The sequence below is a fragment of the Solanum verrucosum genome, unplaced genomic scaffold, assembly GCF_900185275.1.
Source record: "Solanum verrucosum unplaced genomic scaffold, falcon-dt-bn FXZP01000103.1, whole genome shotgun sequence".
Classification (NCBI taxonomy): Eukaryota; Viridiplantae; Streptophyta; class Magnoliopsida; order Solanales; family Solanaceae; genus Solanum; species Solanum verrucosum.
Window position 1 is genome coordinate 1707027 of NW_026020048.1, and position 24882 is coordinate 1731908.

General features: G+C 33.1%; 3 protein-coding genes across 3 annotated transcripts; all 3 read right to left on the minus strand.

The window, feature by feature from the left end:
* Positions 1 to 2653: 2653 nt before the first annotated feature.
* LOC125822280 (internal alternative NAD(P)H-ubiquinone oxidoreductase A1, mitochondrial-like) lies at positions 2654 to 7703 on the minus strand. Its single transcript, XM_049501667.1, has 9 exons — positions 7288 to 7703; positions 5110 to 5794; positions 4603 to 4816; positions 4297 to 4457; positions 4134 to 4199; positions 3883 to 4046; positions 3674 to 3788; positions 3050 to 3229; positions 2654 to 2861 (listed from the first exon to the last, which is right to left on the minus strand). The coding sequence occupies exons 2-9, from the start codon at positions 5695 to 5697 to the stop codon at positions 2706 to 2708; spliced, it is 1644 nt and encodes a 547-aa protein (XP_049357624.1). The 5' UTR covers positions 5698 to 5794; positions 7288 to 7703; the 3' UTR covers positions 2654 to 2705.
* Positions 7704 to 9995: 2292 nt separating this feature from the next.
* LOC125822200 (endonuclease 1) lies at positions 9996 to 12106 on the minus strand. Its single transcript, XM_049501582.1, has 9 exons — positions 11908 to 12106; positions 11647 to 11827; positions 11446 to 11553; positions 11308 to 11363; positions 11119 to 11202; positions 10898 to 10993; positions 10681 to 10745; positions 10461 to 10534; positions 9996 to 10370 (listed from the first exon to the last, which is right to left on the minus strand). Exons 1-9 carry the CDS (start codon positions 12022 to 12024, stop codon positions 10243 to 10245), a joined length of 909 nt encoding a protein of 302 aa, XP_049357539.1. The 5' UTR covers positions 12025 to 12106; the 3' UTR covers positions 9996 to 10242.
* Positions 12058 to 24716, minus strand: LOC125822201 (endonuclease 4-like). Its single transcript, XM_049501584.1, has 10 exons — positions 24620 to 24716; positions 24387 to 24523; positions 23093 to 23273; positions 22664 to 22771; positions 22539 to 22594; positions 21260 to 21343; positions 20745 to 20837; positions 20140 to 20201; positions 19995 to 20068; positions 12058 to 12520 (listed from the first exon to the last, which is right to left on the minus strand). Exons 2-10 carry the CDS (start codon positions 24498 to 24500, stop codon positions 12402 to 12404), a joined length of 891 nt encoding a protein of 296 aa, XP_049357541.1. The 5' UTR covers positions 24501 to 24523; positions 24620 to 24716; the 3' UTR covers positions 12058 to 12401.
* Positions 24717 to 24882: the final 166 nt, after the last annotated feature.

A 24882-nucleotide genomic window follows, 5' to 3' on the forward strand; every position in this document is an offset into this window, starting at 1 on the left:
ATAAAACAACAACGTTTCTTGATTAAGACATAAAACTCAAGAGAGAAATCAACAGATTTGGATTTCTTAAAAATTGGATGAGATTTGATTGTTCTAAAATGAGGAAATACATAATTACCTCATCAAACTTAGACCTTTTTTTTTAAGTAGACACTTAAAGTTTGTGCAAGTCTTATTACTCATGAAATCATTTTCAACCATTATAAATATATCATTTTAACTTATTTTTACATCAGTTGTGATATCACGCTTAAGAAGCGCGTGAATGAGGAAAATTTAGCTTCAACCAGTGGAAATATGACACGTATCATGTCAATTGATCTCCCAATTACTGCATCTACTTCACTTAACGAATAGGGCAACAAAATTGAAGAAAACCTGAGTTCTGAGCGAAAAACTTTAGTGGAATAAAAATAATTGTTGAATGCTCCATCCCACCCCCGCCGACGAAGAAGGGAGAGAAGAAATTAGAGAATGAAACAACAAAATCTGTCTCCGTCGCCGAGGAAATCAGCTAGCCGTGGATGAAATTCTTCGCCGACAACGACCCTAAAAGGTGTTTTGTTTGATGGACTGAGACTGTGTTAGTCAGTTACAACTCAATCCTTTCATGAAAATTCCATCTGAAACAATAAAAAAAATACCCATAATTTAAAATTGAAATTATTAGAGAGTGGTCAATTAGTTGCTATATCTGATAAAGATACAAAATGTGAAGAGTTAGTTTTTTGGAACACACATTCCATGACAAATTGATAATCTAAACATCAGATTTATTGTTTGATTCGCTTAACATGTCTAGTTCATGGTTGCATTTGAACAAAAAAAACAAAGCAATAGTTTAAGCGGAACGAAGGAGAAAAGAGAGAGTGAAATGATATATCCAGTTGGGTTTAGAGGTTGAAATGTGAACGGATCTTCTGGGTTTTACCCGATCTTTTATTAAATGGGTGGTAGAAAATAAATTATATATTATTACTTTTTGGAGTGAACACACGCGCATGCGTTGAGTAGGACTCCCACAAACTTTGAGGGCTCGTTTGGTGTGAGGTATAATAACAAATAGTCCCGGGATTAAATTATAGTACCGCTTATTTTGTTGTTTGGTTGGCAAGTTCGGGATAACTTATCCCGGGATTAATAATTAGTACCGGGATAAGTTATCCCTCTCCTTGGGTGGTATAGTAATCCCGGGATAACTTATCCCGGGATAAAATAGGTAAATGACAAAAATGTCTCTTTCAACCCTTTTGTTATATCACTTTTTACATTAATGAAGGGCATTTTTGTAAACAAATAAATTGTTCTTAAAATTTATTATTTTGAATACAACAAACCAAACACTCAATAAAAAATAATCCCAACACAACTTATCCCATCATAACTAATCCCAACATAACTTATCCCAACATAACTTATCCCATCATAACTCATTTTCAAACCAAACGACCCCTGAGTGTCTACTTCAAAAAATGGTTCAAGTTTAATGGGGTAACTATGTATTTCCTCTTCTAAAATTATAATTTGTAATCAATTAGTAAATGCATCGTAGCATTTTAATAGAGTAAAATTTTCGCCTAAGTTCATCGTTTAGTTTGAGGGGTATATTTGACCCAAAAAATAAACGTGAAGTATATTGTTAGATACTAAGGTAGAAAAAAAATATTCATAAACTATTTCTCATAGGTTAAAGGTATTTTTGACCTTTTTCTTTATAAAAATATGTTTAAATAATTGTTATTTTATGAAATTAATTATGGTAAAATATGAATGTTATACATATAGGGACTGCAATGTTAATATTTTAAAACTTGGGTATTAGACTTAATTGTGTTCCCACATGTTTTTCTTCACTAAATTTAAATACATGCGTAACTTGATCTAACGCCTAAATTCCCTTAAAATGGATGATTAATAATGAGTCACTATAATGTTACATGTTCTTTTAAATATTATTATGAATAGTGTATTAAAATAATATGTGACAGATAATATTTTCTAACGTTTTGAAATAATGTAACATTTATTATTATTAAATATAAAAAGAATAACTTCACAGTCTACTGTTGAGATTTTGGATGGTTAGACGCATCCCCTTCTTTCACATTTAGTTTAACAAGCTATATCATTATTAACTTTATTTAAAAAATAAATAAACAATAAATATTTAGCTATGTTATTATACTTATGCAACCAAATATGATTCATGGTATCACATTATTATTATTATCAAGTAGATTTATGTAATTATTATGTTGTATGTTTACTAGGTTCATGTAATTTTGTTCGTCTCGTAATTGAACCAAATCTAATTAAAATGAAGGCCTTGGAGTAAATCTAACTTAAGAATGACGATTTGTACTTCATTTTGACAGAAAATCTTAATTGCTCAGTTGATTGACTTGCTTGCTGTACTTTCAACTTATTGGTGAGAGTTTATTCCCGACCTAATTGCTGTACTTTCAACTTATTGGTGAGAGTTCATTCCCGACCTTGTAATCCCCTTCCTGATTTCTCCTACCTTACCTTCATTTTTTTTAAAAATATAAAAATATTCCCATTTTGACAAGCATTTTTCCCATTCTTCTTTTTCAATCCTAAAAAATATAACATTATTAATAAATTTTTACATTACACTATAAGGTAGGTTATTAAGTGTTCAAAAAATGGATCAAAAACATGAAAATCCTACTAGAAGTGCTAGTTTATCCTATCTTAGTATTGTCTCTGCCAAAAATCAACGTTGTTCCCCAGTTCATAGCCACATAAAACCTGTTCCTCCAGCTGATAACTCGAGTCAGATATGCGGAGCGCCAAATAAACCAGCTCATGAAGCCTGCTAACGAGACACCCTTCTCACCCTGACAAACAAAATAAAGATCAAAACATAGTATGGAAAGGTATATATACACAGGACAAGCTCTTTCTTGATTGATATTACACGAAGAGACGAATCCAAGATGTAGTCATTGTCTCATTGAGTCCAAAACCCGCCTGACTAAATGTTTTGGTCGAAGAGTAATAGAGATGATGAAGAATATTATGTTACCTTAGCTTGACGGAGATCAACAAGAGCCTTGTAACGCCCCACAGTTGCCATGCTTCCAAGATGCTTGTAAACAAATGGATCTCCTAGAGTGATGTCTTTGGCTGAGAGAGCTTTGCCTCCATTCTGTTTCCCAATGTTGGTGAACAATTTAACAAGATACTTCCCTTGCCTTTCAGCAACCTGTTAAAAAAATTGCGCTTTGAGAAAAACTCTATACTCCAAAGTAATATTTCAAGAAAACGTAGTAGTTTCTCAAGATAACTCGATTCTTGCAACCCAAGAAGAAGGATATGGGTAAATTTCAACTCCTAGTTATGTCTAAGACAGGATAACAATACAGCTTGTTGTATTGTTGTAGAGAAAAGGATACCGGATCAACTTTCAAGTAACGTATCACTGTAATCTTTGACAGCATATGCAACTTTAAAGTTGTTCATAAAAACTTTAGGCCTCAGTTACGTTCATAAACGGTTGCAATTGAGGCCATTCACATAAAACTAAGCGGGATCAAGAAGAAAGAAACATGCAATCACTACAGGAAATAAGAATGGGACAGGAGAAATGCAAATGAATAAGAAAAAGATGCTCAGACAAATCAAGGATGTATCAGGAAATTAAACTGACCTGAGCAAGAGCTGGAAGCACTGGCTTTCCAGTCTGTTCAAGAAAACCAGCACAATCTCCTATTGCAAACACATCTTCTACAGAAGGAACTCGCAACCATTCATCGATTCCAATCCTGTAACATGTCTTAAGATTAGTTGGCTGGGTACAGGAAAGGGAACCAAGGTCCAAGAAGTTGCTAAGTTGTTGGAGAAGTTCAAACTCTGTACCTTCCACCAGGAGACTTGGGAATATCTAGTGATTTAATAAATTTGGAAGGACCAACTCCAGTAGACCAAACGAGAAGGCCATATGGAACATCACTTCCATCACTGAGAACTATTTTATCTGGATGTACTTCTTTTACAACACCATGAACAAGGCGGACACCAACCTGATATGTATGAGATTTTGCTCACAAATTCAACAAACACTGAAGAAACTTCTTTTCTTAATGCAAAGCAATTGAATGATTCATTACCTTGGTCAAATGCTTTGTCGCATATTCCCGCAATCCAACATCAAATGAAGACAAAATCTCATTAGCCTGTCCATGGAAAGTGTTACTAGATCATACTCAACAGTCAACATAATGCTATTTCCTCTGCAATTTTAGGTTTGCCCAGATACAGCTGGATATTTACCTCAATGAGGGTTACATGAATGTAGTTTTTGACATGAGCATAACGTTCGCGTACATCTCTCATGATAAAATCACTTAGCTCCCCGCTGAATTCAACCCCTGTAGGGCCACCTCCAATCACAACACAGTGCAACAAGCGCTCTTTCTCTTCTTCAGAAATGCCTGCAATTTTACACACACAAAAAATTTATACTACATTCACTTTTTCTATTATATCCTTGATGTCATATATTATCCTACAGAGTACAGATCTACCAAAGAAGTCCGGTACGGCAAGAGTAAAGACTATGGAACATGGGGGAATAACCTGGAGTTTCTGAGACCATCAAGTTCATAAGAAGCTTCTTCCTGATTTCTTGGGCATTCTGTACTTCACGGAGAAAGAAGGCATGTTCCTCCACCCCCTTTATGCCAAAGGTCAAAGGTTCGGCTCCAGAAGCAATAACAAGCTTGTCATATGCAACCTTAAATCTGTAATGCTCATGAGAGACTCCACGATCGCCAACCGTTTCACAGTATACCTGTATTGTGTCTTCTCAAATCAAAACACACACAAACATAATAGACTGAACACGATAACAAGTTGAATGCAGTTTAAACAAAGTCCCTTTCCCCTTTAATTACTTGACTGTATTGCTCGAATAATTTTCTGATTGGTATGCCATTTACCTAGGAGTCTCCTAATTTCCTAAAAAAAACAATACCTGAATGGATGTAGGTAATCATGTCTATATATTTGATTAGATTGAAAGGAGGAATTATATGTTAAAGACATATTTTGGAAGTGAGAAAAATAAGAGTTTGTTATACTCACTTCATGTTTATCAGCATCAACACCAGTGCAGGATGCTAGGAAGAAATATGAATTTGGATCCTTTGCCAGTGCTTTCTGTATCTGGGTAACTGGTTCAGCAACTGATCGGAATTCCAATGTTCCAACACAAGTAGATGCAAGCAAAGGTGTAAAGACCATATGGTTTCTTGGTGCTATACAAACAACATCATACATAGTAGTGTCTATTCCTTTGAGGAATCTGCAAGCGGCCCAACCAGATCCAAGAACAACTACTCTAGGTTTTTCGCCCTGTTTTGTTGCTTCAAGGCCTGGATAACTGGATCTTTCATTCTTTGAATCAGAACCCCCAACCGTCTGAGCCTCTGCATGTGGAAACTGATATTGAGGGGTAAACTTCATTCCTCTGTTCCTGAAACTTAATTGACTTATCATCTGTGTACTTGGAATGTATGACGAATTGAAACCTGTTACAGCTTTTTCAAAAACTGGCGCAGGGTGTCTCAATGGTGAAATGCCTTCACAGAATATATTTCTCTCACTTGCATAGTTTCCAATTGCACCTCCAGAACGCCTTAAGCTACTCCTTGCAGCCCTTACCAATGCCATGTTCAGAGTACTCCTTACCGAAGCTGATACTGTTGAAATCTTTTATGAAGCAATTACTGTTTGGACTTTAGATGGTATGCAATGTTTATGAATGACACTGAAAAAAGGAAGAAAGTAGATGTGAGCTCTCGATAGAAGCTGCAATACACTTATAAAGAAGATCCCAGAAGTGTGGAGAAGTAAAGATTATGAACATTGAAGTTGAGCGTATCAGTCAAGGACAAGACAAAAGCAAGACAAAGATGGTTCCTAGAATCACCTAGCAGAAACAGGAAAGACAAAATCTGCATTTCTTCACGGTGGCAGTTTCAATGTGAAGTGTTCTCGCAAAATTCTTAGAATGGATCCAGATATAAAACACCTGGATTTACAATATACCATGATCTTGCATACACTCACTACAATCTCAGTCCTCTAGACAAATATGGCCAGTTAGTGCCAAATTCCAAATTTGGTAGCAGATTTTACAAGAATCTGGTCAAGAAAATGAAGAGTGCAACCATATTTACAATGCCAGTTTCAATTTGAAGTTTACTTGGTCACGTTTTGCTAATACTTACCAGATATGAATTCACTCTAGTCAGTCTGTTATGAAATCCAAACCTCTGTCATTTACTATATAAACTACCGAGATGTTGATATCATTGCACAACAACTTGATGGTACATATAAACTCCGATAACATTATAGGTTATACATTTCATTACTTCATACCTTAGAACAAACTATTTGTTGACACAATATTACAAATAATCAGCAAAGGTCGTTGGATTAAATTTCTGAACACGACATACTTAAATTCAAATTTGGAATGACAGAACACATCTAGAAATGGAAGAAATGTGATTGCCTTCAATGCAAGCAATCTATGAAGTGAGGTAGACAACATCAATCTCTTAACCCATAAACTGGTTAAGTTGTATGATTAGTTAGCAACTAAAAGGTTCAATCTTTTTTTCCAGAAAAACATCTAGTTCTACAAATAAATTAGCTTGGACCAAGACAAATACTGAAAAAATCAGACGAAGAAAAGAATGACAGCATCACGGAAATAAAAAAGATTGTCAACATCAGCCTACCAAAATCTGCTACACATAATTTAACATTCAAATTTCTACAACCAAAACTGGACAGGAAGAAAAACATCTTTAACTATTCACAAATAAAACAGTGTCCTACATTAATTGAGAAAATGAGTTGTTGTCTACTTAGATAATCTTGGACAATCCTTCTCTCATGAGCTATATTTCGGATTGAGCTGGCTTATGCCAAAATAGATCAAGAGAGGAGCGGATTGACAGTATTGAACCCAATAGCTTTATATGTCCAAATATTAAATTTTAGAACCTAGTAACTGAAATAGTTTGTGGGTTCAATTGAATCCTGGATCCATCCGTAGATCAAGAACCCCTGTGTGCTCAATATATAACATCATACTCATAAAATAGCAGTAAAAACTTGCACATGATTAATTACATACTACTCAAAACTCAGAAGGTCACAACATAAGTTACAATAATGATGAAACTATACATGGTACAGTCAAGATCCAGCATAATATATACATAAGAAATGAAAAAAAGGAATTACCTTTAAGAATTTAAAGAAGAAGATGAAACCCCATAAGAAAGAAAAGATTTTCTCCAGGATATCAGGAGTCAACAGTATACTTTTACACTAAAAAAAAGAGCCACCCTTTAATTTTATATAGACAAAACCTTGATCAGCAAGAAAATATTGGTCAAAATCTGATAGCTCCACCTGCATTTTTTTTTTCTTTTTTCTAATGTAAAACAAAAGGGTATGGAGGAATCACAAATACAAGTTCTCTACTGCTATAATTTTAACATTTGGGTGATTTGCTGCAAAAAAATATGTATAAATAAAAGCATGCAAATGTAGATGAAGGCAAAAGGAAAGAGGCAACTCTGCCATCTCGGTGGAACAAACGACAGCGTTTTACTTCCTTTTTTTTTTTTTTTTCCTTAGGTCAATCGAGGAGTGCTAATTAGCGAATATGATAATTAATTACATATTACATCATGGCCTTCGTAAGATTACTAACAAATTATCAAACCTCCCTATAACAATCTATTCATTATAATGACATTTTACTATAATAATTTGATTTTCAAATGAATCGATTTTTGAGTACTTTTATTTATAATTGCTAAATGAGATCTATATATATACCTCACTATAATAATCATAAAATTTTCATAGAAAAGTTGTCATTATAAAAAGGTTTGACTATACACATTTGGTAATTGTTTTTCTTTTGTTTCAATTTATGTGATAGTAATTAAACTGAGGTAAAAATAAAATATCATTCAAACTTAAATAATTTTTGTAATATAAAAAGTTATCTTTAGACAACCTAATAATGTACCGATAGAATAACACTATACATGGATTTAATTAATTGATTTACAATAATTAATAAATGAGAAAAATCAAAACCTTCTAGAACAAAAATCGCGTTCAAACACTGACAAGAATTTGGCCTTGAAAATTCAGAATATTCCAATGATGTTTGAATACATCTAGAGCACACCGTACAAAAGTAGAAGTAAAGGCTAATTAAATAGTATAACAATAAGGATTTAACCAAAATTATATACATTGTCAAGTTTTTTTTTTTTTTTTAAAAGTATAGTTGCAATTTAATACCATATAGTAATAGAAAATTAGTTATATTTTTTTATCAAGTGATTAACAATTCTATCTATTTTATTTTATTTTCACTATTTTTTTAAAAATAGTCCATTAAAAAAGATATATCTTTATAAATTTTCTTAATTAAAACTTTTATTATCAAACATGTTTATAATTTTAAAAGTTTTAAATATTGCAGCCACACAAATAATAAGTACTATTGTATGAATATTTAAAAACATAAATGTTTTTAAGAAAATTAATTAAATTTTACGTCAAACTAAGTTAAATGAAACGAGTAATACTTATCACAAAAAATATTAATAATTTGATTATAAAAACATTTTATATAATGTATATGTTGTGCATTAGAGCAACTGAGTAAGACAAGTAAATAATTAATCTTTTTTCATATCACACAAATCAAGCATATTCTCATTTATCTTCTGACTCGAACCTACAATCTATCGTCCACCGCCTAATTTGTTTGCGAGACAGCTATGTATTACCTAAAATGCTGTAAACATGTGAAGTATGTGCCTACGTTATAAGTCGTGTCAAAGTCATTTGCCATCTTCCATACTCAACCGATCAATATGTTTCTTTCATGTTTAATTTACTTTATTATACCAAATAATATTAAGAGCTGACGTTTACCATTTTGTCTTCTAATAATAATGACGTCTATATAGACAAAAGGTGATCAGTTAGTCGGGGTTTCAATGTGGTTTGTTGGCTTTAGTCGGAATTTCAATGTGGCATATTGGCTTTAAAAACCAGATGAGGAAAAAATAATAAATTATTATCTTTAAGCATCAAGTTAGTGTCTAAGGGCATTTTCAATTCTACCATCTATTTTACTCTTCAAATATAGAATTTTCTATTTTTTCAAACAATCATCTCCAATCCAATTCTCTATTTTACTCTCTAAAAATGAATTTTTTCTCTTCTCAATATTATATTATTATTTCTATTTCATTCTTATTTTCCTATTTCATAATATAATTTTCTTTCTTCTTTTTTTTTTCTTTCAAATAATTACTTTGTATAATTTTCATGTAATATAGATTTTATTTTTTTCAAATTTTTTTATTTAATTTAAAATTTTATTTTATTCTAAATTTCTAAATAACATAAATTGCAATCAAAATTGATGTGATAAAATTATTATGTTATGTATTGTGTTGTCTCGTATTTAAATTATTATGTTATATATTTGTATTTTTAAATTAAAATTTTCATCTTATCATTTTAATTTTGTGCATTCATCATAGTGACAATTAATAATAATATCAAATCATATTAAAGTAAGAAAATAAAATAAAATAAAAATATTATTAATTTGAGATGAAAATAGTATATATGAAATAATATATTTTTAAAATATTATATTACATTTAAAAATAATTATATATGTTAAATATTTAATTAATGGTCTTATATGAAAAATAATGTGTTAATTAAAAAATAATAAAAATAATCAAAAAATATAATAGAGAGTGAATAATAGTTCTCCAGCGTAGAAGAAAGAGTGAAATGAAGGGTGGTTGAAGAGTCAATTCTCTATTTTATTCTCCAAATATAAAAAAATGAAAAGTAAAATAGAGGTGGGTTGGAGATAGTCTAAGATGCAATATATAGTATAGTCAAATATATAAATTACCATTTTGTATTTAAAGATAAGACGAGCTAAGTACATGTAATTACACTTTTAGTAACATATCTGTGGGTAATTACAATTTACAGGAATTTAAATACAACAACGAATTGTAAGACAGGTTAAATCAGACCACAAAGATGTGTCATCTAATTTAGTATTTTATTTTATTTTGGTCAAACATGAACTAATATATGGTTTTTCATTACTATTTTATTAAAATTATTTGGTAATTAAGTTGCAGCAACTGAATCTTCTTGTTGAGAAACTCCAAAAACGTTGTTTAAAAGCATGGCTAATCGTATTCCACCTTGTGCTACTCGTTTCATTACTATTGGAAGTCTTGAATTGAAATAATCATCTGCACAAATTAAAATAGATTAAATGTCAATTTATTAATTTGTATCCCAAGCATACACAATAAAATCGTAGACAGTCAAGTGAAAAATACCTGATAAAGTTTCACCAGCTTCAACACCTTTGTATCCCCATTTACATGCTATATTTATACTTTCCGTTGCAAACCTTGAAACATCACATCAACAATTAATCAATTTCTCAAGGACAAGTGCTTAATATCGTTATTTAAGTCATAGTCAAAGTATATATGTTTTTGTACGTTTAGTCGTTTCAGAATCAACTTCGATTTACATAATTGAGAAAGAACTCACTTGTTTACACAAGAAAAGACATTGCCACATTCTCTCCAAGAAGCAAGATCATCAGACCAAATTCCCTGAGTATGTATATGATTTAACAAAATCAAAATTTGAACCGAAAATGTCTAGTTGGAACAATTGTTTAGGAACGAAGGTGTTCAAATGGAACCTGACTTGGTTCAAATATCTAAATGAAATATCCTGACAAGTTTAAGGGATTGACTCTTACGTCAGTGAAGTTTCCTTCAATGTCTTCTTCAAGGAGATTTACATCCTTTGCATAGTAGTCTTTTGCAGCTGTTAGAATTATCTCCCTATCCCACACCTATAACATTATTTTTTTTACAAAGGAAAACATACGTCGTTAATCATCTTTTTTCTTACTATCATAGCCAATTTGAACGCATTAACTTTAAATCTTGGATCAAACTCGATAAGTTATATACTTACATGGTGCAAGTTTGATTTATGCTTAAACCAGCGTAAATCAATACTATTTCCTCCAGCATCACTTGTAAAGCCAACATGCATTGGCTGAAATCACCAAAACAACAAGGTAACAAGTTTTTCTAAATAATAATCATACGTTGGTTGCTATTATTTAACGTTTCAAACGCGAAAAAAATAGTGAGTACATACTTGATGGATATCTCCCATGAAATGTGACAAGAACAGCAAGGCCTCTGTCATATTATCTGTAATTATTGACAAATTATATGGTATTATAAGTGAATTACCCCCTTACAATATAAGAAATTTACTATTTTTGATTCTTACATCGACGATCGGAAGTTCCCTCTCTGTAATGAGAGAGTTGAGTAGTAAAGTTCTGAATTGCACCAGCAACACACATATCCTTCACTCCATGTTGATCATGACAGTCCCCTTTTCATCATACAAAAAGTAATTATGAATTATAGGATCTAATTGTGAAAAGAGAGAATAAATAGATCGTGTTTTTTGATGCATTTGACATACTTTCATAATCAAAGTTGCAAGCTTTATCTGGTGTATCAATGAAGTGTAGAGGGCTTGTCCATTTATACTTATACCAGTGCCGGACTTGATCTGGCCACACACAGAGGGCCGATAAGTCGCCGTTAACATATTCCGGCAACAGCATCTTGACTGCATGAGCTGCCTCATCATTCAACAAGCCCTGTTTCCACATGCAATAGTTCTAATTATTTGAAGCCAAAAAAAATACATTTTTCAAATAAATTCAAATAGAATATATACCTGCGCGATTCGACATGTCATCATATGTCCCTCTTTGCTCCATGCTTCAGCACCATGATGGTTGATAAAAGCAAGACAGAGAAAGAAAATAATGCTTAATGAAATTAACCTCAACATCCTCAAAGAAGTTCTATAACTTGACAGGTATCAAAAACCAGAAGTGTCCCACCAAACTTGGGCATGTTCTATATATACAAAAAATGTTGAAATGGTTCTTGTTGTGTACAAGTTGAAGATTCCTCTTATCTTAATAAGTAAAATAGAGGTTGATTATCCATAAAAGCAACATACAGCATATTCCAATATGATAGCAGCATCTATCATATGTAATAATGGACTAGTTTTGCATCTAAAGTTACATTTTATTACACCTTTTTAAATACAATAGTTGACTTATAAGTCACTTATGTAGGTTTCAGTTCTTGGCGTGAAGGGAACTCCCAAGTTATAATGGAAATTGAATACATAGAGTGGTTTTCTTCTGCAGTTTATCTTCATTGTGCAGCAACTGATGGTTTTTTAGTGAAAATTCGGTTGAGAACTTCGGCCAAGCGGACCCCACCTTGCGCCAACCTCTTCTCCACAACAGGAAGACGAGAGAGGAAGTAATCGTCTGGAAAACAAACAGATAATGGAAGATAAATAATATATTGAATATAAAAAATAACAACATACCTAGTGAACCCTACAAAGTGGAGACCTTATCACTACCTCGTAGAGGTAGAGAGGCTGTTTTCAAAAATATATTGAATACGATTGTGGTATATTTTGTGATGCACATGGAGGCTTCTCTCAATGTTAGCTAATTATTGTTACACACAGAACATAGCTGTACGTAGCTTGGCTTTCCATATATATTTTATAGGTGGTTGATTTGTAGGGAAGAAGTGTTAAGAAAATGGATCCAACCAAGGGCAAAGCAAGATCATGTAAACAATAATGAAGAAAACTAAATTACATATATCCACGTCAGTCTAGTTATTATCAAACAGGCAAAAAAAAGCCTTGCCAGCATCACGTAACAGTACGTCCAATAATGGGTTGATATTACAGCATCTCGAGCTTTGTCATTACAGAAAACAGCATAAATGAATGTTTTCTTCTGAATTTGGTTTTCTCATAGTTAGGGGTCGTTTGGTGTGAGGGATAAAAATAATTAATTAGTCATGGGATAAAAAATTTGTGTCTTGTTTGGTTGACATGTTTGAAATAACTTATGGGATAAGTTATCACATATACATGGTGGGATAAGTTATCCTAGGATAACTAATCTGGAATAACTTATTCCCAATCAAACGAGTCACAGAGAAAAAGCTTCCCCTGTTGACACTATACCAAATGTCGACTAACTTTAGATGAATTAATTAATTTAATTTTAAAAAGGTGAGCCTTAATTTCCTTTTCCTTGTCAAAATTCATACCTCTTTAATAAACTAAAAAATTCTATTATATATATATATATATTATTTTTCAATTCTACTCAGATTATCCAATAAAAGAATTTTTTATAATTAAATAAATAACAAGAATAAAAGATTTGATGACTTGTTCTAAAACAAAATGTGTTTTCCTCCTAGCATCCAATCATTTTTCCAAAATAACTTGAACTATTCTATAAAGATGTGTCATTCTTGATTTCGTCATGTTTTTATATCCCTTTTCTATCTTTGTGAGTACTATAAAAGTCCATTTTTTTTTAATAAAATAAGTTCGAGCTCTTATCAAATCCTTACTCTTGTTCAAATAATTTGATTGTCCCTATTCGTTCTAGTTCAAGCATCATTAAAATCTTGTCTCGAGTCTAAGACTTTTTATTTAATTATTATTTCAAAAAAAATGTTTCATTAAAACATAGTAAAGTCCTAATGTCATCATCATCCTATAGGGAAATATGAGCTCATATGGAAAGGGAGACAAGAGACCAAGGAATGATCAATCACCTTGGTTCATGATATTGGATTAGGCCCTGACAAGGACATGGTATGAAAGCATGACGAATTATAGAAAAGGAGTGGTGTTCAAACGCTTGAGATTCTTACGATGCCTCTTGTATGTTGAGCCACTAAGGGATTTGATAGAAGCACTAGTTCATTTTTGGGATCTGTTAAATAATGTATTCCATTTTTTAGACTTTCAACTTACCCCCACTCTGGAAGAAATAGGCGTATTCATGGGAAGGGGTAAAAATCTTCACGAAGAAGAGCCCATGATACCAAAACATGTTAATGGTAGAAGATTTTTGGAGTTGTTGTACATCAATGAAAACGAAATAGGTGGTTGCCTTGATAATAAATGGGTTCATTTAGAATTTTTATACAAAAGATATGGCCGAAAAGATGGGTTCGATTTATATGGAACGAAACTCCATAATGTTGGGTGCCGCCTGACCTGGGAAACGCATAATTATGATGCCTTTATAGTAGCTTTTTGGGGATCATGATATTTCTAAAAAAGGGAAGAAAGATCAACATAAATTTAACTGCAGTCATTACAACTTCTGACAAGAAGCCTAACATCACCCTTGTACCTAGCAGATATTTACCGCACTCTAACAAGGTGCAAGAATGGAGAAGATTATTTTGAGGGATACAATATTTTACTGCAAATGTGGATGATTAAGCACATTCGTTATTACCCTTAAGTAGTGAACTTCAAAATAGAATGAAATGATTACATTGGGGCTACAAGGAAAGAATTAAAGATCAATTTTTTTCAAAGGGCATTGAAGCTTGGAAGAAATACCTCAATGCTCTGACAAAATGAATTATCATTGATTCCCAATAGATGAGGTGACATACATGTCTATCGTCCTAATGGGTCTTCAAGATGTCCAGCGTTACTGCATGCCACTCAGAGTCATGCGACAATTTGATCGACGCCAATTTTTACCTACCTCCTAATGAAGATATGCAGGAATTCATCCCAAGATCTCTTCTATGGATATCAAAAATATTTAAGATTTGGGGAGAATGAATATTCTCAAGTCCCTACGACAGAGTGGAGGATCGCGACAAAGGTGAGGTGGGCCACTCATACTTAGGATGGTTTCACGATCACCCCCCCTAAGGTTATGTCAAAAAGATCGGTGAAAGGGCCCACAGATCGAGAAACGAAAGTTAGAATCAAGAAAGCTCTACTCGAGGTTGAAGAAAATAAGATCTACTCTCAATGTCTTAACTAATGATCTAAAGAATGTTAAAGAAGAGTTGGCCTAACATTGGAAGCTAGAGTTAGGTTGGTTCAATAAATGGTTGAGAAGAAACATCGTTCTACCATTCTGACCTTACAAGAGGACTTGGGTATTATGACAAACACTATGGAGCAACAACAGGAAAAGTTTAAAAAAGAAAAGGCCCAACTCATATGCGCACAGTCTAAACTTCAGAATCAAGTAAAGGCTTTTATGAAACAGGAAAGAGCAAAGCATTTCACTGCTTATCAAGCAAGCGAAGTGTGAGATTGAAAAGAAATCAACGAATAGTTGAGCGAGATGCACTTCATATTCAAGTTGAAAAGCTCCAGGAACAAGAAGAGAATTTGACACATCCAGTTAATACTACTCGACATTGGTTACAAAACTGTCACCAAAATATGAATTAGGCCAAAGATCGAGTACTTCAACTCAAGGATACACTCAATGAAGTTTATGGTGGTTATCTACATCAAAATAATGAGAGATCAGGCCAACAAGCACGTGTTCTGCATCTACCAAAAGTATTGGCTAAAATTTATATAAGTCTTGGAGGCGATTGAGATCCGAAACACTTTCAGAAGAAATGAAAATAATTTAGGTGCATGACATGTAATGTGTGATTAATATTAAAAAAGAGCTAAATTCTAACACATTTGTTTTTGTTTATAAAAAAAGTTTAAAGGTGGTTAAGCAGACATCTCAACCATACTTTACAAAGTCAAAGGGAAAAGAGAAAATGACCCACAAAGATGGAATAGAGTCAAACAATGAGAAAGTCCAAAATTAGATGGTTTCACAAGAATCAATATCAGTAGAAGAAGTAAGGATGTTAAGACAACAAATGACTGAAATGTATGGAATGGACAAGGTCCTCCATCTTCAATTCGTGAATATCTGCATACGAATATGTCATCCCTTATCCAAGTCTCGATAACGACAAGTGATCCACCTAGATTTGGTCCATATGTGAACACATCTAATACTGTTGGAACTTCACGATACGCCTAATGAATACACCCATTGTGAAAGTTCCAACAGTATTAAATGTGTTAATATGAACCAAATCCTGGTGGATAAACTGAATCACTTGCCGAGACTTGGATAGGAGATGACATATTCGTATTAAGATATTTACGAATTGAAGATGGATGAGCTTGCCCATTCAACCAAGCTACGTACATTTTAGCAATTTGTTGTCTCAACATCCTTACTTCTTCTACTGATACTGATTCTTATGAAACTATCTGATTTTGGACTTCCTCATTATCTGATCTATTTCGCCTTTGCGGGTCATTTTCTCTTTTCCCTTTGATTTTGTATAGTATGGATGAGATGCTAGCTTAACCACAAACCAACCACCTTTAAACTTTCTTTATAAACAAAAACAAGCGTGTAAAAATTTAACTCTTTTTGAATATTAATCATACGTTGTATGTCATGAACCTAAATTATTTTCATTTCTATAATATCTTCTGAAAGTGTTTCGGATCTCAATCGCCTCCAAGACTTGAATAAATTTTAGCCAATACTTTTGGTAGATGAGGAGCGAGAGCACGCGTCTGTCGGCTTGATCTCTCATCATAATGATGTAGACAACCAGTATAAACTTCGTTTGAGTGTATCCTTGAGTTGAAGTACTCAATCTTTGGCCTCATTCATATTTTCGTGACAGTTTTGTAATCAATGTCAAGTAGTATTGACTGCATGTGTCAAATTCTCTTTTTGTTCCTGGAGCTCTTTAACTTGAATGTGGAGTGCATCTCACTCAACTATTTGTTGATTTCTTTTAATATCACACTCTTCCCTAATAAGTAGTGAAATGCTTTGCTATTTTCCTTTCACGTTCCATAAGCCTTTACTTGATTCTGAAGTCTAGATTGTGCACATATGAGTTTGACCTTTTTTTTAAAAAACTTTTTCGCTGCTCCATAGCGCCCGTCATAATACCTAAGTTTTAAAGTAAGATCAGAATGGTAGAACGATGTTCCTTCTCAACCCTTTTATGAACCAACCTAACTCTGGCTTCGAATGTTGCCTTAAGTTGGGTCAACTATTCTTTACGTCATTACTCATTAGTTAAGACATCCAGAGTAGACCCATAATTTTCTTCAACCTCGAGTCGAGCTTGTTTGATTCTAACCTCAACTTTCGTTTCTCAATCTAATGGCCCCTTCACCAACCTTTCTGACATAACCTTAAGGGGGTTGATCATGAAGCCATCCTAAGTATGATTGGTTTACCTCACCCTTGTCGCAATCCTCCACCCTGTCGTGGGGACTTGGAAGTATACATCCTCCCCAAATCTTAAATATTTCTAATTTCCTTAGAGTGATCTTGGGATGAAACTCATACATGAATTCCCGCATATCTTTATTAGGAGGTAAAAACCGGCGTCGATCAAATTGCCGCATGACTCCGAGTGGATACCTCGAAGACCCATTAGGATAATGAACAATCGAAATATAGACATGTATATCACCTTGTCTGGTGGGAACCTATAATAATTCCACACAATCTTGTTAGCGGTTAAAGCATTGAGGTATTTCTTCCAAGCTTTAATGTCCTTTCGAAAAATCAGATCTTTAATTTTTTTTTCCTTATGCCCCCAATGTAATCATTACATTCTACTTTGGAGTCCACTATAAAAGGGTAATGGTAAATGTATGCTAGAACCATCGGTTCAAGGGTGATATTAGGCTTCTTCTCAGAATTTGTAGTGACGACAGCTAAATTTATGTTGATCTTTCCTTTCCTTTTTGGAAATACCATGATCCCTAAAAAAGCTACTATAAAGGCATCATAACTATGCGCTTCCTAGGTAAGGCAACACCCACCATTGCAGAGTTTCGTTCCATATAAATCGAACCCATCTTTTCAGTCATATCTTTTGTATAAAAATTCTAAAGGAACTCATCAATTATCAAGGTAATCACCTATTTTGTTTTGATTGATGTGCAACAACTCTACAAAATCTTCTGTCATTAACATGTTTTGGTATCATGGGCTCTTCTTCGTGATGATTTTTATCCCTTAAAAGAACGATGAAGTTTTGAAAAAAAAATCCAATCAAAGTAACTATTTTGAAAAGGGATTATTTTATTTCAGAGTCATCACTTGAAATTGAGTTTTGGTGTTCAAGTCACCTAATTGAAATTCCTAATAAAAAGAAAATTAACTCTATTTTTTATTAGTCTATGAAATAAAATTTTGGGTAAGGAAATTATGTTGACCGAGAAGAAGGTATCAGACACCACTCGAGCCTCGTGATTTTAATACGGTCGCTTTATTGACTATTTGACTTGACTCAATTTTTAAATATATTATACTCATAAGCCTAGGAATTACTTATGTCCCACCTTCTTTGATTTATTTTAAACTCGCATTAAAATTTGTCTTATTTTATTAAAGAGTAAAAAAAATTATTTTAGCTATGATCTTGATAAACTCCGATGAAAGATCAAAATGGTGAACAAAGTTTGATTTTTTATTTATTTTTATTTACAGTAAAACAATTTATTTATTTTGTTAGTACAAGTAGCAATCAACATTTCATTAACCATATCTACTCTTTAGTAACTTGTTTTGTTCTAAAAAGGTAAATAATATTACTTAAGAAAGTTACTGTATTTACTTATAAAATTACTTAATAGTGTAAATATTTTGTATAGTGCACAAAATTTAAATTCTAAGAAATTTATACTATAAAAACAACAGAAATTTATACTATAAAAACAACAATAGGCTCAATTGAATATGCTCGGGCAATGACGGAGTGGATTGGAAATCAAAACAAACAAAAAAACTAGCTTTCCACGTTAACTTTAAAGTTTAGTAACATTCTTTAAGCTTAAAACTTCATGTCTTGGCATACTTCAATAATCAATAATCAATATATTTATTTTAAAACTCACAAATCATAGCAGCAGAGAAACTATATACATGCAAATTAACACCAATTTTAATTCTGGCAGACCTAATATCTTATTTACTAATCATGAAACATTATTTAAGAACATTGAAAACACATCTTAAATAACTCAACGTAAATGATCCAAACATACAATTTATATAAAAATTTTAAACAAACAGGTAATGGTGAAAACGAACCTTCAAATTGCTTTCGACTAACAAAGGAAGGTAACGTACAATCTACAAATTTCCAAATCAGGTCCACAAACTCGAAACCGCGAACTATAACTCGATTCTCGGAACACTCTTTTCCCAAACTCTCAGATTTGCTCTCTGCTTTATAACTCTCTTCTTCTTCTTTTTTAAATTTTTCTATCACGTTTCTTCTGCTCAATTTCTATCTCTTTTGCTTATCAGTTTCTTTTTCTCATTCCCCTGTACTCGTTGTTGTTGCTTGAGTATATACAATATTGGATGTATAAATTTGTTGCAAGGGATAAGGGACGTGAGAGAGTGAAAGATTTTCTTGGTTGAGGTTTTTACGGTTGAAAGTGTGAAAAAGAAACGTGAGGGAGTAGGTAGTTTAGTTTAGGTTGACTTCTTTCTTTTCTTTTTTCCAATTTTCAGCTTTTCTTCTTTGAATATTATAAATATATCAATACAAAATTTAAATTAATTAATTCTAAATCAATTAATATATAAAGTGTTAAATAATCAGATTACAAAATAATAATAAAGTTACTATCTTTTTCTATAGTTTTCAAATATTTTAAAGTAAGCTTACTAAAATAAGATAATATCTAGTTTAGATCACAATAAATATATAGCTACTAAAAGGGGTAAAACTTTAGCTTCAGTCAAAAATTAGGTGTTCACACTGATCTAATTAAGAGTGTTTTCCAATATAACAAATTTATGAAGGTCAAGCACGTCGTTCGAATAAAAGCTAGAAAGTGAAAGAAGACTATAGATGTTCAGTTTTTACCTGTTAAAGTGCTTCCCGGGGTTGCATTTCTGTAGGCAAACTTGCAGGCCAAACGGATACTTTCAGAAGCATATCTGTAAAAACGAGTTCCTCAAAATAGTGCATTGTTTTTATATACATGTAACGTATGAATATCTACACTTACGGGTCAGGACAAACCATCTCCTTGCAACTTTCCCAAGATGGAACATCATCGGACCATTCATCCTATATCCAGATACAAGTACATTAGTTACAAGTGATTATGGGAATACAGAGAATAGAAGAAATGACAGGATGCACACGATTGTTTTCTCCGCGTCTTGAGAAGCTAGTGAAATACACATACTCAAACTGAAAGGTTTTAAGCTTAACAAATTCAGGAGTTAGTGCTATCTATACATCCGAAACAAAAAAAAAAAAAACTTGCAGAAAACTTGCAATGATATTATTGAAGAAAGATTTTCTGCATAAGCTAGGAAAAACAATTTGTTACATCTTGCTGGATCGGAAAGTTGAATCCATGTGAGGCGGATTTTGACTACGATTTCAGAGACTGTTTATGCTAAGAGCATAGTAATATTTTCTTTAAGAGAACAAAAGAGAGTGAGATTCTTTCCAATGAGGACTGTGGCACTGGGATGATGAAATCCTCCCACAATATGCATGCATCATTTAACAATTCCCAACATCACTTGAAGAATTGTAAAGTTCATATCTCTAACAAATAGATATGTAATACTGTGTACGAAGAAATCAACTAAAACTTACAGTGATGTTTTTCAGAAGAGCTTGTGTCATTAACATTATATCAGATTTGTAGTATGTCTTTAACGCAGATTCAATAATCATGGTATCCCATACCTGGAAAAGTTTAAGTCAAGAAGTTACAGTGGCTGTTTCTAATAGATATCTGATTTATGGATGGCTCACATTAAATAAATTAATGTTTCAAAATACACCCCTTCTCTTGTACGCATACAGTTTAAGATGTATCTACTACTTCTCAAGTATTGTTTGACAGGTAAAAGATAAGAGGTAAACATGCTCAGAACTTGCCTTTTGTTTTCAAAGTAGAGAAAAGTGAATACGTAATTTGAGAGTTAAAGAGGGTATTATCTAAATATATTTCAAATGAAAAGGACTATAAATTATAGACACTTTGTATAATTAATGGTAACATGAAGTGAATAAGTCTGCTCGAAGATGTTACACTTAATTTTGTTTAGTGATCCAAAAGAATGAGATCAGAATAAATTGGACTCAAAAAGAAACGCACAACCTACATGGTGCAAATTAGTCTTCCTCCTGTACCAACGAACTATTATACTGTTTCCACCAAGATCTCCAGTGAAACCAACATGAAGAGGCTGCACACAGAAAACAAAATAAGATAAAACTGAATTTACCTTCCAGGACTTCCATTTTCTTTTCCTGATCAACACTCAAATTTAGATAGTAAAGAAACATCAAATATATGCTGTACACGCTTTGGATTTGATGAAGTCTGTCTCATGATCATATTTTTATAATCATTTATCCTGTCTTGTGATCATATTTCAGACAATCACACGACAGAATAAAAATATACAACTGGTTAAATAAAAGATAATTGGTGAGACACGCAAACACACACACACAAAAAGATAAACTTGCTGTGTGACCTACAGGGCTTGAAATTTTTTTCTTCAAAAATCAGGCTTATCAGTCACATGCTTCCCCAGACATGCAACTTTTACAAGACCAGTAGATGATTGAAACAAGGTCTAAAACAACTGTTTGTGGAGGTTCTAAAAAGTAGTTGGTCCCTTGAGTACAAGGGTCAGGTGTCATTGAATGATGTTAGAACTTAATTTATTAAACTAGACTGGACCTTCGTAGTTCATGTCCAGCCAAGCACAATGCAGGTAATAAAGGAGCTCCTTTCGTAAGAGAGGACCAAAACTACAGAGGCAGAAGAGTTCCCCTGAAAAGAATATCAGCATATAATAACATAGTCCTCGCAGGAGGAAATACCACAATATTTAATTCTGGATTTCCATAACCAAAATAAAATTGAAGTGAGTGGGCCTCCAAAAAGGAGAGGGCATATATTTGGAGCATGGTACAACCACCCACTTAATCAGATTAGATCAGGAAAAGGAAGCGTATTACTCAGAAATGATGGCATTTCTAATGGTTCAATTCCATGTCCCATGGATAACTCTCACATCATATATGAGTCAAGGTAGGCTGCCTACATTAGACCCCCTTAGGGTGCGACCCTTTCCCAAATGCAGGATGCTTCATGCACGCTGCCCTTTTTTTATTTCTACACCAGAGGCATAGCAGTATGGACGTTATTATTTAATACTAAAAGAAACTTATTCTTTAATTAAGTATTTAGGACTAAAAGAAACTTATTCTTTAATTAAGTATTTAGGACTAAAAGAAACTTATTCTTTAATTAAGTATTTAGGACTAAAAGAAACTTATCAAAGTAGTTACAAACATTTATATACAGACACATACAGTTGTGTTTATTTACAGTTACATACACCAAGGTTCCAGGAAAGGTGAGCTGACCTGATGTACGTCACCAACAAAATGAGACAAGAACATAAGTGCTTCAGTCAAGTTGTCTGTCACTAGAAATAATTAGTTCCAGCCCAATAAATGCATCAATAACACAGAGGGGCAGTCTTCCTCACATTTTTCTGAATTTAAATCATAATATCCCTGTGAAAGTTGCATTGAGTAGTTGTATATTGCTCCCGTAACACACCTGTCCTTGAGCCCATGCCCGTCATGGCAGTCTCCTATCAGAAAGTAGACCAAGGTTATTAATGGCTCAAAGCTAAGATACAAAAGTGCATTAAAAGATGTATCTTAATATGCCATATCAGGGTTTATCATTATAACAGAAAAAATGTCAACTATTAACTACTGGATCAAGTGCGTGCTGCTACTTTGCCTACAGTGCACCAAGTAACAATAGGAAATGCAGGCATGAGCTAGAAATCTTTTACCGTACTTCTCTTTTCATTTGATACGTAGGGAGTAAACTTGATACCAAAATGAATAGCTAACATGAACCAAGAAGTTTTTCTATAGAAGCAATTATATGTAGTGTCACTTACGGCAATATTTGTAATTGCACAAGAAATCAGGTGTATCTACATAATGTAATGGAGAACTCCAGCGGTAGTGGTAGTGGCGCCGAACCTCATCAGGCCAGGAGCAGACAGCTGCAAGATCACCTTCGGCTTGATCTGGGAGTAATGCTTTGACTGCAGCCAAAGCATCTTCTGTTAGATATTCCTGAAAGACCCAAGAGATTCACATAAGCTTCCTAAGGAAGAGCTCGACAAATTTTTTATTTTTATTTTGTCAGTACTTTCCATATGCTTGCTTCCACTCAAAGAAAAATCTGTCAGAATCACAAAATATGTCCACCATAAGAAGTTTCTGGGAATGTCTCAAAAGGATTTCAAGAATCTTCCTCCAGTACTAATACATAGATAGACACCTTAACTTGTCTTCAACTAACAACTAAACACTCCAATTGTCAACTAACAACTAAACACTCCAACTTTGAGGATGCACATCTAGATACCTCAGCTCGTTCCACTGTGTCAGTTGAACACTCCACCTTACAAAATGATCATCTAGACACCTTCAAAATTTATGTGCCACGTTAGCATTGGGTGTCCACGAGACTCAGTAGGGACGAGTTGAGGTGTCTAGATGTACGCCACTAAAGCTGAAGTGTTAACTTGCCATTTGACGCCATATTTGAATGCCTATCTATCTATGTATTATGCCTTCATCATTTGAAGCACACGAAGACTATCTATTTTAAAAACATTATGATTCGATGTAACTATATAATTGCCAGATCAAGTTACCTACTATGTAACGGATAGTACCATGAGCTTCCAAGTAGTATGTCTGTGTTTCCATCAACAACAGTGTAAGATGGTATTTTCTACAATGTCCTGCTGTTCCAGATTACTACTACACTCTTTATATTCAGTTGTAGCCACAACTTTAGAGCATTAACGAATGAAGGAAAGTCTGCCTTTTTTTTTCTCTATTTTGCTATTTTCTTTTCTATATTTCCTTGCATCTTTGGTTTGGTTACTGAGCACTTGCTCATTCCATTTCGGGTTGGTTATGGAACAACTATACGATACAATTCTGCCACAATGGGTGCACATCCATAAAACCCCTCAAAAGACTTCAGCCAAGGCCAAATAGGAAATCAGAATAACTAGTCAACGCAAGTTCTTGCAAGCAACTACATAAAGATCCAACCTTTATGAATAAACCCATAAAAAAAGATCAACATTAAACACCCCATTACTCCAAACACTCAATCTCCACTAGAATTTACTCAGAAAATTCAAAAAAAATTAAAAATACTTCATTTACCTCAGCAATTTTGCAGATAGCATAGTGTCCTTCTTTCCCCCAACCAAGAATTTTTTGAACCATCATCAGAACAACAGCTACTCTTACAAACCATTTGAGCTCAAATCCACCCATCTTTTCCAATCAAATTACACAACCTGTAAAAAAAAAATCAAGAAAATGATTCTGTGCAGTTTAAAGGTGCACATACAATACAAAAAGAAACAACATATTTTAAGAAAAATAAATTGTACCAGTTGCTAGGGGTTCTTTTGGTGGTTCAAGATTCAAGAATGACAAGATTTTTTGAGGTGGAATAAACCCTAGAAACGGTACTGAACTGAAGAGTAATAAGAATCAAAAGTTGTTGAATTAAGAAACGCGGTAATTTCAAACTTCTATTATTTTAATAGTAAGATAATGTGTATTTGGTAATCAATTTCAATATTATACTACACATGTCAGTTTGGGTTTGGTGAAAATAAAAGAAATTTAACCCAATCCTTTATTAGTACTT